A 17,773-nucleotide genomic window follows, 5' to 3' on the forward strand; every position below is an offset into this window, starting at 1 on the left:
ATGTGAGTACAAAAGAGAGAAGGAAGACTTTTTTAAGGACAGAAAAATACTGACCTAAATCAAAGCACAGAAACACTAGCTAGCATACGAAGCAATTTCTATCCACACACCACAGAATATATGTTTTTAGAAAGCAGATTCTTGGAGATTTAAAGTATAAACTATGTACATAGCTCCCTCTGATGACCACTGGACACGATACAATGCAAGTCTTTTATTTTCGTTCGTGCATTCAACTGACAGCTGACTGGTTAAATTCTAATTGCTTCCAAGTGAGGTCAGCAAAGGTATTTATCGAAAAGGACTGAACAACAGGCTCAACACACACATGCACGCGCACGCATAAGCACATACACACCATCTCTCCAGCGTGTTGATTTATGGAAACAATTATAATTCTGGTGGAGTCTTTCTGAGCTGAGAAGTTTGTAGCTACAGTAGAGTGTCTCATGTTGCAAAAAGCAGACAACAGAAATGGAGTACTTGGGTATTCAGCTCTTATCAACAGGAACAAGTAAGTTATCTGTACTTTACAAGAACATTCAACAGTTTCTAATAGCTAATAACTTTTATCTTCATTTGTATATGCTAGATGCTAAAAAAGCATTAAGAAAACTATTTCTATTAACAAACTGAAAAGGGTGGGAATAAAAATACAGGGCTAAGACTATGAGGTCTGTTTTGAAATTTGAACTAGAGAAAAGTTATCTGATAGACTGTGCTAATAGTGAATATATGGGTATGAAGTAATCAGCAGAATTTTACCATGCATGAGAAAGTAGTTCAACAGAATCAATAGGGGATTTTTGGAAGGACTTAAAACTGAAGACAGAACTATGTTTACAATCAGTTTAAATGTCTGTTTATGTAAAAAGTTGTGTGAGAGACATCTATTGTATATACCTTTGCATATTTTTAAAAATCAGCTTAGCATGTCATACATTTATGTATAGTACTTTTCAATAGCATAATGTATCCTTGCACGTTTGTAACAGTTGAGCATAAAAACTTACACATGCACCTTTTCTCACAGATCTTTTACTTTCAGTGCAAGCAGCAAATTCAAGTAGTACAGAAGGTCATGACAACAAAGGTTTTTATAACTTGTGTCTTTAAAGGATATTCTGACTGAAGAGATATTTAAGAAGCTCTTCTATTTCGCCATTAACTATTAAGGAATAACGATCAGAATTCTAGAAGAGGGAACAATCTCATTTAAATGAATCTGTAACTCGTAAAGACAGAAGGCAGGTCGGTGACCTAAGAGCAACAGTCTACTTGAGATTTAATTTTCATTATGTTGTTCATGAACACCCAGAACACTGCACTATAATGCACAAATGGATACTGACATGGATCCTGCCAATTTTGCTCTACAGATCATACTTTTACATTATCTTTCTAATGGGCACTATATCTTTAGCTTGCAATGACATGACTCCAGAGCAAATGGCTACAAATGTGAACTGTTCCAGCCCTGAGCGACATACCAGAAGCTATGATTATATGGAAGGGGGGGATGTAAGAGTGAGAAGACTTTTCTGTCGAACTCAGTGGTATATGAGGATTGATAAACGAGGCAAAGTAAAGGGGACAAGAGAAGCAAACAACAACTACAGTAAGTAATACTTTTGCTTTTCCTATTTCAAAGTTTTTAGAAATTTATACATCATTGTTTCTTATTCCTTGATTTATCGTAATTTCAGAAGAATTTTGTGTAGGGTATTGACCATTGTATAAGACAAGTTTTCCAATTAATCCTACAGCAGGACATTTGTTATTGATTTTGAAATGCGTCATTTTAAATACTACATTGTAGATCTACTAATGCATTAGTTACAGCTGGTAGCTATTAGCAAACAGAGAGCCTATTTTAACAAGTGAATTAAGGTTGTAAGTATGAAAATGTATAACCACAAACTCTGCTCATAAAATACTTATGAAACATTAAACCACATTTATATAGTCCACAAACTACCTAAAAGTTTGGTGTGTTTGAGTTAACAATTAAAACATATGCAATACTAGAAAGTTCAATGGAAAGAATTATGTAAACTCTCTTGCAAAATCTTTTAGATAGTCTGCCAAGCCAGGAACAAAATCTATTATAGTTTCTGCAGTTCATTATTACAATGATCATGATGCTGAAAAAATATTCTCTCCCCTTTATTCCAAAAATGTGACTCATCTAGAGAGAATGGACCTATAATATTTTGCAAAGCTGTACCAAATACAATTTTTGAACTGGCAAAAGAATTGTTGTACTAATCTGTATTTTTCACACAAATACTTATGTATCTTCCATTTAGACTTGAAGGAATCAATTTTACAGTCACTATTTTTGCCACTTTAGCTTTCATGTTATTACAAATATATTGTTTATTTAGAGAAACATGACACTTATTTGAAAAGACATTACTTTATTAAGATACAACAGGAAAATACATAGGGTTATATTGCATGTTTCAAAATGAAATTATAAGGAAAGGGGGGCAGAGACATGCTGGTCTAGTGTTTATCGTCAACTGAAAGGACAAATATATATTCAAGGATGGTATTAAATACAGTTTTAATGTAGGTTGTATGTATTATTGTGCTTTTTATAAGAGCAGCAGCAAAAGAAATCAATAAATCCAACTTCAAGAACTGTGATTCAGCTTTCAACCGAAGTTGACTGCTTATTTTCTATAAGAACAGCACTTTTGCAAGCTAAGCGCCTGGCTAGTGGGCTTCATAATTTATTTCTTTGCTTCATGACTACATTAAGAGCTTGGCAACTTGCGTGGCTAAAACATCATTGACTAATGTTACTGCTTCTTTTAAAATTTGTTTCCATATGTCTCCTTTCTTCCTACACTATTACATAGCAAATAAGCATACTCCTCTGAAAGACAACACGTGGCCAGCAGCCAAATACATTATTTGGTCCATATTCAAGAAGACTCCCATTGAATTTCAGGAGGACGTTGCTACAATACAGATCCATAGGGCTAGTTTTGGAGTGAAATGTTGCTCCCATAAAAATCACTGGAAAAAAAAGTACTGACTGTTGAAATAGTTTCTTCTAAATTTTTGCAGATAAGTGAATATCCACAGTACCCATTTTTTTGGTTATTATTTACAAACACTTTAAAGAGATTATGACAGCATATAGAGCTGAATAATTATAGAAATTTGCACTTTTTTTGTTCCATGATGCTTAAATAAAAACTTTGTTAGTAATTTAGCATTATTTCAAGTTCAAGTACAGGTTCTCAATTCTCTGCAGGAGCCCATGCTGCTGAAGCACACTGACACCCTGAAATGTTCTGTAGTGAAACCATTAGAGAATATCAGATCATTCTGTGCTAAAGGCACAGAAAACCCATTTTCTTGTAGTTTTCTGAACACTTTATGAATATTTAGTGATGGTAACTATTACAAATTACAGAAAGGCAACCTCGAGTCATTAAACCCTTACATTTATATTGCAGTGAAAAAAAATTTTGAATTCTTTTTCTGGTAAATGCAACAAGTATCAGGAGAAAAAACAATCAATACTTGAATGGTTTATCTGGTAACTGATGTGCGCTATGATGAACTGTCTCCACTAAATTTAACTAAAGTAGGTGGGAAGTCTCCCACCATCTTAAGTTTAAGTCTCTTGCTGTAATTTATCTGTTGTATACTAGGAAATAATATCCAAATGCTTTTGTTGGACAAGTAGAATAGGGAAATATAGACAAAGAGGACTGGAAAAATGTAAACACTGATAACTTGGATTTTCTGAGAAACTAAAAAAATTATTGTGAAAAACTTTTTTTGGTCACATCCTCTATTGAACAGAATATGTAAGAAGGCTTTTTGAAGATGTGTTTATGGCTTTCTACTAAAATACCCATAAAGAAAATACTATCATATGGGGGGGGGACGGGGATGGGGGGACACGACAGACCAAAAAAAACCCTCAAAACCCTCACCTGGATTAATACACTTTCCCTAAGCAAAATTTTTAACATTAGAAGACTGAAGAGGCTATTTTTATCCAGGGTCTCTGAAAAGTATCATTTTAAATCATACCCATTACAAAGATGTATCAATCTGGGTGTTCAAATATTCTTGTTCCATAATTTCCAGTTCTGAAAGTTAGTAAAAGGTAAATCAAATCTGTTTCTCAGGATGGAATCCCAGAACAGTTGCAGTCAAATTAATCAATGGGTATGAAGAGTGTTGCTCTGAGAGGTATCTATTTTATCCTAATTTTCCACTTCCATAATAAATAAAGGGCATCCTTTTCCCTTTTGAATCACTAACATGTGCTACTGAAGTGAAAACAAGAAAAAAGGTCATATTTTTAACTATCATAACTTAGCTTCATAAAGGAAGCTGCATTGACAGTTTTGCAGACAGTCAACTGCTTGTTTTCAGCCCATGAATTGTGAAGCATGAATAATGTGAAGAGCAATCTTCACACTGAGAAATGTCTGTAGAATAACTTCATCGTAACTCTGGCAAGTGCCAAAATTCACAGAGCTTCTCTCATCAGTTGGGGCTATAAACGTTAGAATGCCAAGATGGTGAGGAATTAGGGTCTTTGTATTTCAAACTTCTCTAGTAAGTTACAGAATAAAATACATATACACATCCTATGAAAGTAACAGCAAAAATAATGGAAGTGTTAAAATTTCCTAAGATTTTAGTTCAAAAGCCACTGTATTAAATGTATGTAGATTGAAATTCCATGACAAAATTAAATACTGAACCAAATCCTCACTCACCAATTATAATTAATCTATATTTATCATTCACTTGTTTCAAAACGCATTAGAAGTTAACTGCTTAGTCCAAGAAATGTGTGTGTACTGTTTTCAGTGAAAGCACATTGTTGAATCCTGTTTACAACAATGACGACCTTGTTAGGCACCTGAAGAATATTACTCTGTACACATTTCAGAAAGCAGCAGAGCCTTCTGGTGGACATAAAGGTGATAACTCAAGAGTAAACTAAGCAGATCAGAGGACAGTGATCTTCATTAAGCAGAGGAAATAATTTTGCACCTGACAGCTTTGCTTTCATTCTGAAAACTAAAAGGCAGAGTGAGAACTGAGAGTCACATACTGAAACACTAAAGCAAGAATTAGGAAGCAGCCAAGAGATGAGGTCACCCAGAAAAATCTGTCATTATTCATAAACATTTTTCCAATCACTTACTATACCTTGTCCAAGCCTAAACTATATGCTTTTTATTAAAAAAATAAACTTTGTATCTTGTTCGTGTAAAATAATCTAAGTGGGCACACAAAACAGACTTTTTGAATTCATGATTGTAAAAAGTGAGAGTGACTGAACAAATCTTGGAGATAACACGACAATTTGTTAACTCTTTATCTTTGATGGAAAATAAATGTCTCCTTATTACTGCTTACTCCTCCTTCCATTTCAGTTCATGTTTATGAATTTTGCCAGATTTTATTCAATTTTGTTCAGAAAAAAAGGCAGCAAAAATCAGAGTTTATTTTGACTCTACCCAAGAAGATTTACAACTACGGCTGGATGATGCTTTAGGACTTTCCATGCTCTGTTGCCTTTGGAATCTCATTTTAAAGACTTCAAAGGGTCTCTTAGTTACTAGAAAAGCCTTCCCGGAACCTGAATCCTAAGATGTCTGATCCTATCATATTCCATGTGTGCTCTAAACCCAGAAAGTGCCTATTTCCTCTTCTTTTCAGTGGATAAAGCCAACGAAAAAAAGTAAAAAAAGAAAAGATAGTCTAGTGAGATCTTGGCACAAAATGGCTGAAATCTTGATTAAAATTTTTATCTTGGAAAACTACTTCTATTGTGATCAAAATCCAACAAGTCACAGTTTTCAGCAATATTAAATGAACTCTAACTTGGTTTTGTTCAAACCTAAACCCTAACTGATGACAAAATATACTTTATATGCATGTTAGTGGTTAAATACTCAAACTTGCTTAGGAATCAAAATTATTTCCAATAGCATTTTATATATATGCTTCTTAGGGTAAAACAAATGTTGGACTATGTATGATGTGCCACTATATAAATTTTATTTCTGTTTCTTAAATACATATTACATAGAGGAGCAAGAAGATTCAGTATCTGAAAATCAGATACATCAAGGCAGATATTGATGTACCAGATTCAGTTAATGGTTATGTGTGTTCCAACCAAACAGAAAGCCTGTCTTTGCAACTGCATTCTTGATTTTTCAGAGGTTGTCGGTCCCACCAATACATTGGCATCAAGAGAAAAATCTTCACTAATGTGAAAGTGCCTTTGCTTCGCATTAGCAGTCTGCTAATCTTCTTGGTTATAACAGAGAGAGATTTAATTCAAATGGCAATATATGTGTATCCTCTCAAAACTTTGCCTACAGTGCCAAGGATGACTTTCTCTCCTACAGTGATTAATCAGATCTAAATATAACAGATTTCCCTGCTCTCTTTAGCTCTTTGTCTAGCACTGGTGGTATATACCACCCCTCAAGTTTCAACCAGCAGAAGAGACTCTATGCCTATACGTTACCCTATACCTTATCACAAATCCCAGCTTTTCACCATCAACTGCTGATGAAGATGGGTTTTAGCAAAGATGCAGATAACAGAAGCAGCTGAGTTATGCCTGTCTTACAGCTTCTATTGACTTTTTCGATAAGAGTACACTTTCGGGGAAGTGAGGAGAAGAAAGGAGGGAGTACAATCTTGAGCCATTGCAGCAAGATTCTTCAGATCTCATGTATCTGTGTTGAGATCAGTGCTCAGCTGACACAGTAAACAGGGGTGCCACAAAACACAGTTAAAACTGTTAATCACTTCCGAATTTACCTCCTGAATCTTCACCACCTTCTTTATTCCATGGTATTTACCAGCTGAAAAATATGTGTAAAGTCAGAACAGTAGCAGTTTATACTCACTTTCTTCTCTGAACACAAAATGATTGCATAAGCTCTGAGGGGAGAATCAAACCTCCGGGCTCATGCACAGGCAGCAGCTTCACAAGCTAACATACACCAACAGGGCTATGTCTGCCTGTGTGTGTTTCAAAACTGGGGTATGAGCTAAAATCAGTATGAGCAGTGAAAAACACTGAAGCTGAATCTATACACATTGTGCTTAAACTGATTCTTTTGACCTTGATACACCTTTGTTAATTCAGCTGTGACCTGGCAGTTTTTCTGAATCTCTCAATATTGAGATTTATCAGAAATGAGAAATGTTATATTTTTATGGAACCATCAATCAAGTTTAGCAGCCAACTGCAGATGCAGTTACAGGATACATTTAAAAAGATAAATTGCAGCCCCTTCTCCCTCACAGCTTTTTTCCCCCATTGTTTACAATTTCTGAATGTACAAAAAATTCAGTATTGTATCATTAAGCATGTTATTGCTCCATCCTAAAGAAAATATGCTGAAGTGGCCCTGACCTGAGACTCAAGAGACTTGAGGCTAATCCAAACTTTTAAGCTATATGCTTACACACTTTGAGAAAATTCTTCAAACTGTGCCTCTATGAAAAAGAATTATTCACCTCTGTGTAAAGAGCTTTAAAAATTATTAGTGAAAAAACTTCCAAACCTACAAAAGAATTGTGTGTAAATGTTATAGATATTAAATACTTCTATTATAGGATATTAATTGACTAATAGAATATTAACTAAAATAACTGAAGTCGGTAGCTAGACAGAAAAACACAGAGCTCAGATGAATCTTAAGGAAGCAATTTTCCATATGGCAAATAGAATTTGGTAGGAAATTTAATTCCTTATACAGTCAGTCTTGCAAAACAAAACCAAAATCCAGATATCTCCCTTCACAGCTTCCAGCTTTCTATATTGTTTGAGTATCTGAAAGTGATTTTTTTTAGATTTCTAGGATCCCGGAGTACAGAACAAAGCTGGTTTTCCCCTCCATCTTCCTTAAAGCTCAGAAAGACCCAAGACATCCTAAAGCATATCATTATACTGTTCCACACCACAGGATGTATCAACTAGTAGTATATTTTGGAACACTTTCCTCATCAAAACAAAATAAGTTTAGACAACGAAGGTTGTTACTCTTCTTGGGTGGTACACTGCTTTCATTGCATAATTGACTGTCTATATTTGGCAACTGTATTTCAATTGTCTTTTTTGACCTTTGACTTTATTTTTAATTTTTAATTCTGGATATGAGCTGATGGAAAGGTCAAGTTAGCCTTCTGGTGTATGTTATTCAGAAACATTATTAAGAAACAGTTAACAATGAAAATTCCTATAGTAATAACATAATAGAGGTTAACAATCATAGCACTGAATTGTCACACTTTAAAACTTTCATAACACATGACATCATTTATACAAATGGAAAAAATTCTTTACAACAATTGGTGCTGAAAAGTTGGAAGTGGATATTCACAGAAGTGGGCTACAACTTCATGAAAACACACCAAAAAAGCAATAAAAATACCAATGCAATCAATACGCTCTCTTGACTATTATTTAGCTTTTGAAACAAAGGACAAAACGAGGATTAAATTGTAATGGGAATTTTTTTTTTCCAGTATTCACACACTGCCTATGACATGATTCTAGTACCTGCACAGTTTATCACCAGAAGACTACAATATTCTAAACAGGTTGAATCAGATGATCAGATGGGTAAATCCCAGTTAACATCAGCAAAGCTATGTCAATTTATTCCAACAGAGCATTTGGTCTTTAAAGTTATAGTGGGAATCTGACAATTCAAAACCAGGATGAAATTATTAAAAAGTCTAGATATTATGTTAAAAACACTGAAATTTTCCTTCAGTATGCAATCTTTCAAAATTAAGCACAGTCAGAACATCATTAGATCAATGCAAAACTATAAACAAAACCACAGAAAATACGACCATTTCGTAGCATTTATAACCACAATAACTTCAACAGGGAGTAACAAACACCACTCATCTCCTTCAATCAAAACACTTTTTGAATACACCCATTACCTGTGGGTTTTTTTGAAAGAATTTCCTAGTGTTAGTACTTCAACCTTTAATAACATACACGCCTTACCTTACTTCCATTTTTGGTAAGCTGGCTTGCTTTCTTTTAAACATTTTAATAGACACTGAGAGGTGCTATAGACTATAAAAAGAAGCTGATCAGACTTGTCCCTGGCCATTTTGATACCTTGGACTTTTGATATTTGTCTAATTAGAAGGCAATGTATTTCGAAACAGGAAAAAACCCACCTGCTAACATGAGGCATATTTTCATTAATAACCTGTGCTAATTTTATAAGTTTTTATTATGACCTCTAAATGTCAAGTGGGATTTGATATTTCAATCAAAGTAACTGTTTACAGAAAAAAAAAAAAAAGCAAATAGAGAACTTCATGATTGTTAAAGACAAAAATTATTACAGATGAACATACATACTATCTAGAGCTGAAGATATTAGGGGAAAAGACAATCACAATCAACATCAAATTTTGAAAAGGTTGCATGTGAATCTGTGCAGAAGTCCCAGAGCTGCTCAGGTGAACTGGAACCATAATTCTGTGGGCTGTTTGTATGCACAGCTGTAAGCAATGTAGTGGCAAATGTGAAGTTTTAGATGCTTGTCAGGTGTGTGGAAATGCTCACTACAAGAGCTTTCTGGCTTCTTGCATAACACATGCACAACATTGCATTATGATGATATATTTGCCCTTTAAGGGGTCTACATGAACTCTAAGGGTGGCAATGTTCAGGCTCTTTAGCTAGCCACTAAGCAGATGGATTTGGGAGAAAACATGGATCTAGCTAAGTCAAGGGAAGAAGGCAGCACAGAGCGGGGAGTAGACTGATTCCATCCAGTGCTTGTGTAGCTTCTGCAGCAAAGACCTTGTGAAAACAAGAGTTGTATACCCGGACAGAAGCTCTTAAATAAAATAGAAAGGACAACTGAATCCTAGAGAGTGCAGCCAGTACTAGTACAATTGGAAAGTGCAACTTTCACCAGCAAAAGCAACTTCAACTCCGCCATGCTAATTGATTTCCTTGGAATAGCCTATGCAGCTTAGGTGAGACTTTACTAAACACACTTCTGACAACATATGAACTGCAAGCATGACAAATACTCAAACAGTACTCTCCCTACAAATGTTGTTACTATTCAAAAACTATTTTGGATACAACTTCAAGCGGCTATTTTCAAACTAACTGGTGACAAAAAGCCATTCTTCCAATTAAAGTAAGCTTCATTCTTCTAACTAAACCTTTTACATTTTTTACTAAGCATGGAGATCCTGGTCAATATTTCCAAGACTGAAAACCAAAACCAAATAAAAAGGTACATAATTTCCAGGGCAAGCAAGTTCTTCTTTAGAGCACTCTAAAACACTGTATACAAGTCAGAAAAAAGAAACTATATTATACCTTATGTCCAAATTATGATTCCATTCATCCATTCAGGAAACAAATACTACCTCATCAGGCAAGAGACAACATAAAAAATGTAGAGAAAACCACAGCTGGAAACACATGGAGGGCCTCTTCCCTGTAAGGAATCCTCCTTTCTCACTGCTGGCCAGCTACAAGGGGCTGACTGTGCCCTCCTTCCTCCCACTTACTAAAGTAATCAGCTACACAGGTGTTTCAAGCCTCTTGCTCTTTTTTGCATCCTGCCATCCCTACTGTATCGGTACTATGTTTTAGAGCACCAAGCACTGTGTCTGAGCATGTTTCAGCAGTCAGGAGGGAAGTTTTCTTATTGAGGCTGTAAAAGACAGTCTGGCATGTTTTCCTACCTTACTAACAGTGTAACAGCCACATAATTGGGTGAATTGATATTGGAGTTTGTAGTTAATATTTATTAGTTCAAAGGAAACCAAATGTTACATGAATTTTGAGAGTAGCCTTAGGAGAGTCTGTTCAAATTATAAAGTAAACAGCAAGAGTCCTAGGCCACTTATACTTGTCCCTTTAAACACCTCTTAAGTTGAGCAATGAAAATAATACAACTATTAATAAAACCATTCTTTTAAATTATTATACCCCAATTTCAATTAGAATGTTCAAATTAGCAAACTGGTGCTCAGGCTACTTGATTATAATTACCAAACTAAAATTACTTAATATGCCTTCATTTCTGACTGCATCTTTGTGTGACTTGGGAAATTCAGTCTATATTACTGAACACAACTGTCATGCAACAAAATTAAACGAGGAGGAAAAAAACAAAAAAAGATTACCACATCTTTCTAGGAAGCTATTACCACATCTTTCAAGGAAATCATGTTCTGTTAATTTTTTTAGCTAAGTAATTCAGTGTTTTGAATTTGAATTAATCTATTTTAACCATATTGTTCTAGGACACATTCTGAATGACTTAATGAGAATTTCTGAAATGGCACTTTCATCCAGAAGGAATACTGGAGGCAACATCGGTCTATACCAAAATCATAAAACTAGCATTAGTCCAAAAGCAGAATTTTTCAGGTGTTCATAACATATGAGGCATAAACCCTCTAATTTAGTAAGGTGGTTAATAGCCTAGCTCTGATCCAACCAGATTATTTAAGAGAATGTGATGAGTTCCAATGGCTATATCATTTAAGCAGAAAATGATCTAGTAATAAAAGATATATTTATCATAATTATTGTGAGAAATTATTGGAGAAAGTATTCAGAACTGTTAAACATTTTGAATGTAATAAATACCTATCTTTGCCAAAATAAGTCTAAATACTAATCCCACTTTTTCTTCTTATATAACAAAATATTTCAAAAACATGAGTAGGTATTCTGTACATTGCCCTTTTCAGATAGGATCTGTAGACATCCCAGAGACAATTTTCTAAAAGTGCTGACAAGTACTCAAGGGACATTTCAAGTTACATTTCAAAAAGCAATACTTAAGCCTAAACCCCACAGCATATATATGATACTTGCATTTCTTAATCACTTCAGATATTTTAAAAAATGTGCAAGTAGCCACTGTTATGCAACTGTGTGAGACAAAATAAATAATAGAACCCATATTTCCTGACTTTCTGCTAATCATTTGCAAGTGATTGTCTTGTATCCATAAGATACACAATTTTTGTCCCCTGCTAGGGCTAAGTTAAAATATATGACTGCCATTACAATAATCTTTTTTCCCCTTCTCCCTCTTCACATTAGCTGTTCACTGTTTTCTGTCTGTGATACCATTTTGTTTGGGATGTTCTTATCCATATGACAAAATTTAACAAACATTAGTTTTGTACAAATTGTACATGGAAGTAATCATGCTTATTTCCCCAAACAATTAACTACATGAATTCCAAAACTAGAATGTAGGTGATGCAGGAAAATGCAGGATATTTCTGCCTGTATACAGCACTGTAAATATTGAAGATTTTGGATCACAACTTATTATATTGTCTTCTCATTCATACTTCAACAACACAGTTATGGGTACTTTCAGTTGAACTCAGCAAAGCAGAATTGCTAGTTACAGCTCCCATTTCATGAGTTCACTCTTTTCCAGCTCCAGACCCATCACAGTGGGATGGTTTCTTTGTTTTCCTCTTAACAGCTATCTGGCAGCTGCATCCCAAACTAGCCTCTGTTAATATATCCCTAAAGAATTATGTACACATCATCTATTGTAATCACATGTGCTGCAATTTACCTCACAGGTGGTATTGTACAAAGAAGTCCAATTTGAACCCTGGCAGACAGTGCCATATTTATTTCATTAACATAGATTTCTACATGAAAAAAAACTTCCTTCTCTGTGTGCATGGTATTTGATTGAAATACATACTCAAAAACACAGAGATGTAATCAACATGAGAAAGTAATCATTGAGAAGTACAGCATTAGCTCTGTTTTCAACATACAGTCAAAATATGGCTGTTCTATTCATATTGACTTACTGATGAACTATAGAGAACTAGTCTAAATAGCTGCTGTTGAGAGTAAAAAATATTGCACAGCTGTGGAGGAGTTAAGTTACTGACTAGTGGAAAAGCTATCTAACCCTATGATTCATTAGGAAAAGTTTGCTCAAGAGTTGAAAGACCCACATTAGGAAAGAGACAAATATATGCCGTTTGTAAAAGCCTGGCTCTACTGAAATCAGTAAGAGTTTTGTTACTGATGCCTATCAATGGCTTGAAGAGTTAATTTAAAAAGATGCCAAATAGTAACTATTGCTTCTGCAAATCCATGTGCTTTTACTTTAAGATATGGTTTCATAACATTGGTAATACAGACTGGGCATAAAGAAAAATGAAATTCCTGTTCCAGCATTAATCTCTTCCTGACTTTCAAGTCAGAATGACTTTTCTGTATCTTACCAACATCTATCTAGGAGTAATGTTGCTATGTCTATTTATTCTACTCAAGATACAGGCTTAAGAGCACAATACACCAGAATATACCCAATTTAGGATATTCAACTTGAAAAATAGTTAGCTATTACTTTTCAAATACATTTGCAAATTTATATTGCTCTATGAAAGAGATAAATGGAAGTTTACTCTAAGTTTTTTGGAGCTATATTAAAACCACAGATCCACATTTCTATACTGAGTAGAAACTGATTTCATTATTTATACTGAATATATATTTAATAGTAGAAATATAATCTACTTTTGTAAACTTTTTTCTACCATATAACGTTTGCATTCACATATGAATCAAGAATACATTGATAGTCATAGAGGAATTACTGTGGCACTAAAAGACCAAGTTAAGAACAAGAAAAGTACTTTGTTTTGTTTTGTATGGTAAAAAACAATCGTCTTTTCAATCAACTTTGGTACTTTTTCTCCAGCTCCTTTTTGCAATACAGCTGAAGTCATGAATATTTTACGCAAAGAAAGAAAAGGTTTCTTCACCACTTTAAGTGCTTGGAATAGCCATAATTGTTTCAGTCAGAGCAAAAAGCATAGCAAATTCTTTACCAAGAACAGGTTTTTTGTATATATTTTAGAACATACCATTATGGGAACAGCCAAGCTCTGTGCTGTTGTAACTTTACGGTCTTCAAGGCAGCTCTAAAATAGTTTAGTGTTACACAGTAACTTTTCTTTTACTTTTATGTTACAAATACTAGGAGAGAACAGTACCATAAGGAATAGAAATGATCATAAATACAATGCAGAATCAAAAAAAGGCCTGCATGCTGAGTCTGCCAAACACAAAATTATACAAGCTTAATTCAAATCCTCCACAAAATAGAAATGTAAGAGCTGCAAACCCTTTATTTGCACATATAGCTTCTGCTGCCCAGCCCGTAGTCTAATATTAAAACCCCATTAACCTTTATCTGAGTCCTCTAGCTCTATGAACCTATGGAAGAAATCTCTACCATGTTACTCTGCTTCCTTAACAGAGAACAGTTTACTCTTCTCTGCTTGAACAAGGTCCTTGTTTAAGCCCATTAGCTGAAATACATGTTTTCAAACATCTACGAATCATAGACCAGCTGTTTTCCAGATTTTAAGGGGGTCCATATCTTCTGCTACAGACTGCTTATGTATTACTTCTATAGAGCTCATCAAAACTTCAGGTCACCAATACATATAAAAGCAAAATAAGAATTACGTGAATTGTAGCAAAGAAATCGAAAAGTGAAGCATTCCCAAAGGCCCCTGTCTGAAGCTGTTATCAAATGCTTGAGTGGTATGAAATCTTCCATTTGTCTCAAGATCAAGAGAAAAGTATGTCTTTATGCTTATGCCAGTGCACTGCACTGCAGTCTATCAAACAGGTTGTTCGATTATTGTCAGAGATAGAAATCTGGAATTCTGCCAATATATAATATGGCTGCCAGGATGGATCTGAATTTAAGATATTAAATCCTTTAACAGACTGGTCACAGATAACTTCATTATAAACAGTCACCATGTAGTGATTTAGTAGTACCTGTGTGCTCTGACAGCCAAGAAAACTATCTACTGCAGTTGACAGGCACAGGAGACCTTGTGTCCTTCCTTATGCAGTTCGGGGCCACAGGAAACTTTCCTTAGTTGTTAGAGAAAGTATAGTAGTTTCTATCACATTGTAAATACTTGCCTCTGGTTAATTGAGAGATGACTGTTATGGCATACTGATTTTATTACTGTTTTTAAATTTAATTGTTTTAGCACAATTTCTGTCAAAATGTTTAAAGAATCTTTTTAAGAGACTGGATCTTCTAAGTCACTAAAGGCTAGGTTTTTAAGAATGTTTCAGTAACTAAAGGTGGACTTGAGCAGCATTAGATATATATGAAAATCCTCCTTTTAAACTAGCTTGTAGTTGGGGTTATTGGTGATAATGCAGAAGAACAGTGGATAACAACCCAAAGCAGCTTTCTAACTTTATAGTTTCCCTTTTATATGTCCCCTTTACATACCTTTATCTGATATAAACAATGATAACTTAATTGAAATAAACATAACTGCACTGACTCACACATGGGGATATAAAAATTAGAACAAAAGCAATAGGAAACTGGGTTGTGTACAAACCAATGACAAATAATAAAAATGTGTTAAAGTTAAAAAAGTTTAAGAAACTTTTCACATAATTTGGCTAATCCTATGCTCTGTTAACTGTTCAGTACTGTTATCTTTATTCCATGACTTTTTACATTTTAGCTATGACTGATAACTTCTCTTCAGAAGATAACATCATACTATTCTAACACAACACACTGGAATGTGTGCATCCCTTAGTTCTAGACTCCTTCTTTCTACTTTTAGGGTACAAGTAGCTTTCACTAAAAAGCTAGGACACTATTTCTATGTAACACTTGAGAAAAGGAAAGCACAGAAAATCTGTGGACTCTAGAAAAGATTTACATGACACTAGTTGCAATAGTTTTCTCACTGACTTTCTGATATTATGCACATGGGCAAAACTGTGTGCACGAAAATTTGTATCATCAAACTCAAAATCATTAACACCCGACCTCCCCTACATCCTAGCATTTGAAGTCAAAACTGAAAAACTCCCCCTGATTTTCAAACTGGATAATTCAGCTGAATTAAAAAAGGCAGATCAAAAATCACAGAAATAAATACAAAATAAAAGAGAAATTTGGCTACAGTTCCCATAGTATATTTGCTCTAGTAATAGCAATTGGTCCTGAATCAGAGGAAAAATTTTCTCCACTGCTGCTGATGCTGCTGTTTTTCTCAGTTTTGATATGGAATTGTAAAGCTAGAAGAGAACTAAAGATTAACCGGATGACAGTAACACATTTATAAATACCTGATCATGTAAACAAAGAGAGAGGTTTCAAAGTGCTGCCTGTGTGTAATGGCAAATATTCTACTGATTTCCCTAAAGTCAGGCTTTCATCTTGGACAAAATTTTTAGTCTGGTAAAAACAGTGTGTAACTAGAAATAAATTAATGACATTAGGCAAAATTAAGACAAGGAATTATTAAGACATTAAAAAAAAAAGATTGTTAGATAATTGACACACATTTTGATCCATATACTGAGCAAGACATGAAAAACATCAGGTAAAAAAAAATCCTAATTTATTTATCAGAATTGGATTAAATAATTAGATTGGGTTTGATTTTGAGGGGTTTTTAATTTTCTCCTTCTATGAATTTACATTTCAGTGTTTGGTCTAATACAGATTTTGAAAGTTTAACTAAATCTAAATTATTTGTCGGCAGCAAACCAGAACAATTTGAAAGACCATATCATATAAATATATGTCCAGTAGTGTTTTGAAGGCAGAAAGAGTGAGCCAGATGGTTTCTATCAATTCCCACTCCGTGGTGCAGCAAGGGGTTAGTATGATTCTCTTAGCAGCTTCTTGCATTTTGTACCTTGAAAGGAATTACGTCCTGCCTGCTTGTGTTCTTGTAGATGCTGTAACTGGTATATTTAGATGTCTGCCTTCAACTGTTCCTGCACCAAGTAGCGGATCTGATTTGGAAATTGAACTAAAGCATATTCAGTTGGGTAGTGCTTGCCCTACATTTTACGTAACTACTTAGAGAGGGAAAACATGTCTATCTCTTGCAATAGGGATTGCAGTGTTCATGAACAAAATGCTCTCTTAACTGTGTGAAACAAAATTTTACTGTCCAAAATTTCAAAGTACTTAAAACTATTTGCTCCTATGCCAGAGGCCCTTAAGTATACATTCAAGCTCTGGAATACTGCAGCCACCTTCTTTCTTATGCATCTACTTTCTGAGTTTTACTTATTTTAAATAATAAATAGGGTTAATAGCTACATCTGGGAACATTTTCACTATTAAAAATGCATTTTACTTTATATTTAAACTGATAATACAGTTTTCAGCACTGAGAATGTAATTATGATCATTCTATGAGCATTTAACAATACCTTTTAGTAATGTTTGTCAACAATGTGTAATTCTAAATTACCCTGAAAGAACAGGAAGGCAGTTCGTAGGTTCAGTTTGTCCCCAGAATACGGCTCTGCTATTCCTTCTGTCAAGCCTGTTTCAGGGACCAGAGAAGCTGCCACAGGAATGGCTGGAGACAGTACAATATGCAGAACAAAACAGCTAGACCTTGAGGGTGAGGGAATACCTCATATAGAAAAGAACAGGTTCTGCCTTAGATGTATTTTTGCCCCCATTAAGTCTGGCACACAGTGCCGTGTTATATTTATGCCATCTTTGCAACTGCCTGCAGTCAGTTTATACAGGTGATAAGCCATAATAGCACATGAAATGCACCTGGAACTGAAGTTCTTCAGAACACAGTTCAGATAATGAATCAGCCAATTTCTTATACACAGAAAAGGTATGTGAATATGCACTCCTGTTTTCCTTAGAAAAACAGAAGACAA

The 17,773-nt window shown here is 34.6% G+C and overlaps 1 protein-coding gene across 4 annotated transcripts in view; it reads left to right on the forward strand.

Annotated features, from left to right (window-relative positions):
* The first annotated feature begins 271 nt into the window (after window positions 1-271).
* The window catches only part of FGF7 (fibroblast growth factor 7), a 33,067-nt gene continuing 15,565 nt past the window's right edge, over window positions 272-17,773 (forward strand). The window contains exons 1-2 of one of the 4 annotated variants that reach the window (XM_069798305.1): window positions 272-514; window positions 1,119-1,618. In XM_069798305.1, the coding sequence (XP_069654406.1) occupies window positions 1,333-1,618 (286 nt within the window). In that variant the 5' untranslated portion in view covers window positions 272-514; window positions 1,119-1,332. Of the gene's footprint in view, window positions 515-1,033; window positions 1,619-17,773 lie in introns of all 4 variants that reach the window. The other 3 variants (XM_009915054.2, XM_069798306.1, XM_009915047.2) reach the window with 3 other exon arrangements.

This window comes from Haliaeetus albicilla, chromosome 12 (assembly GCF_947461875.1).
Source record: "Haliaeetus albicilla chromosome 12, bHalAlb1.1, whole genome shotgun sequence".
In the NCBI taxonomy this organism is placed as follows: Eukaryota; Metazoa; Chordata; class Aves; order Accipitriformes; family Accipitridae; genus Haliaeetus; species Haliaeetus albicilla.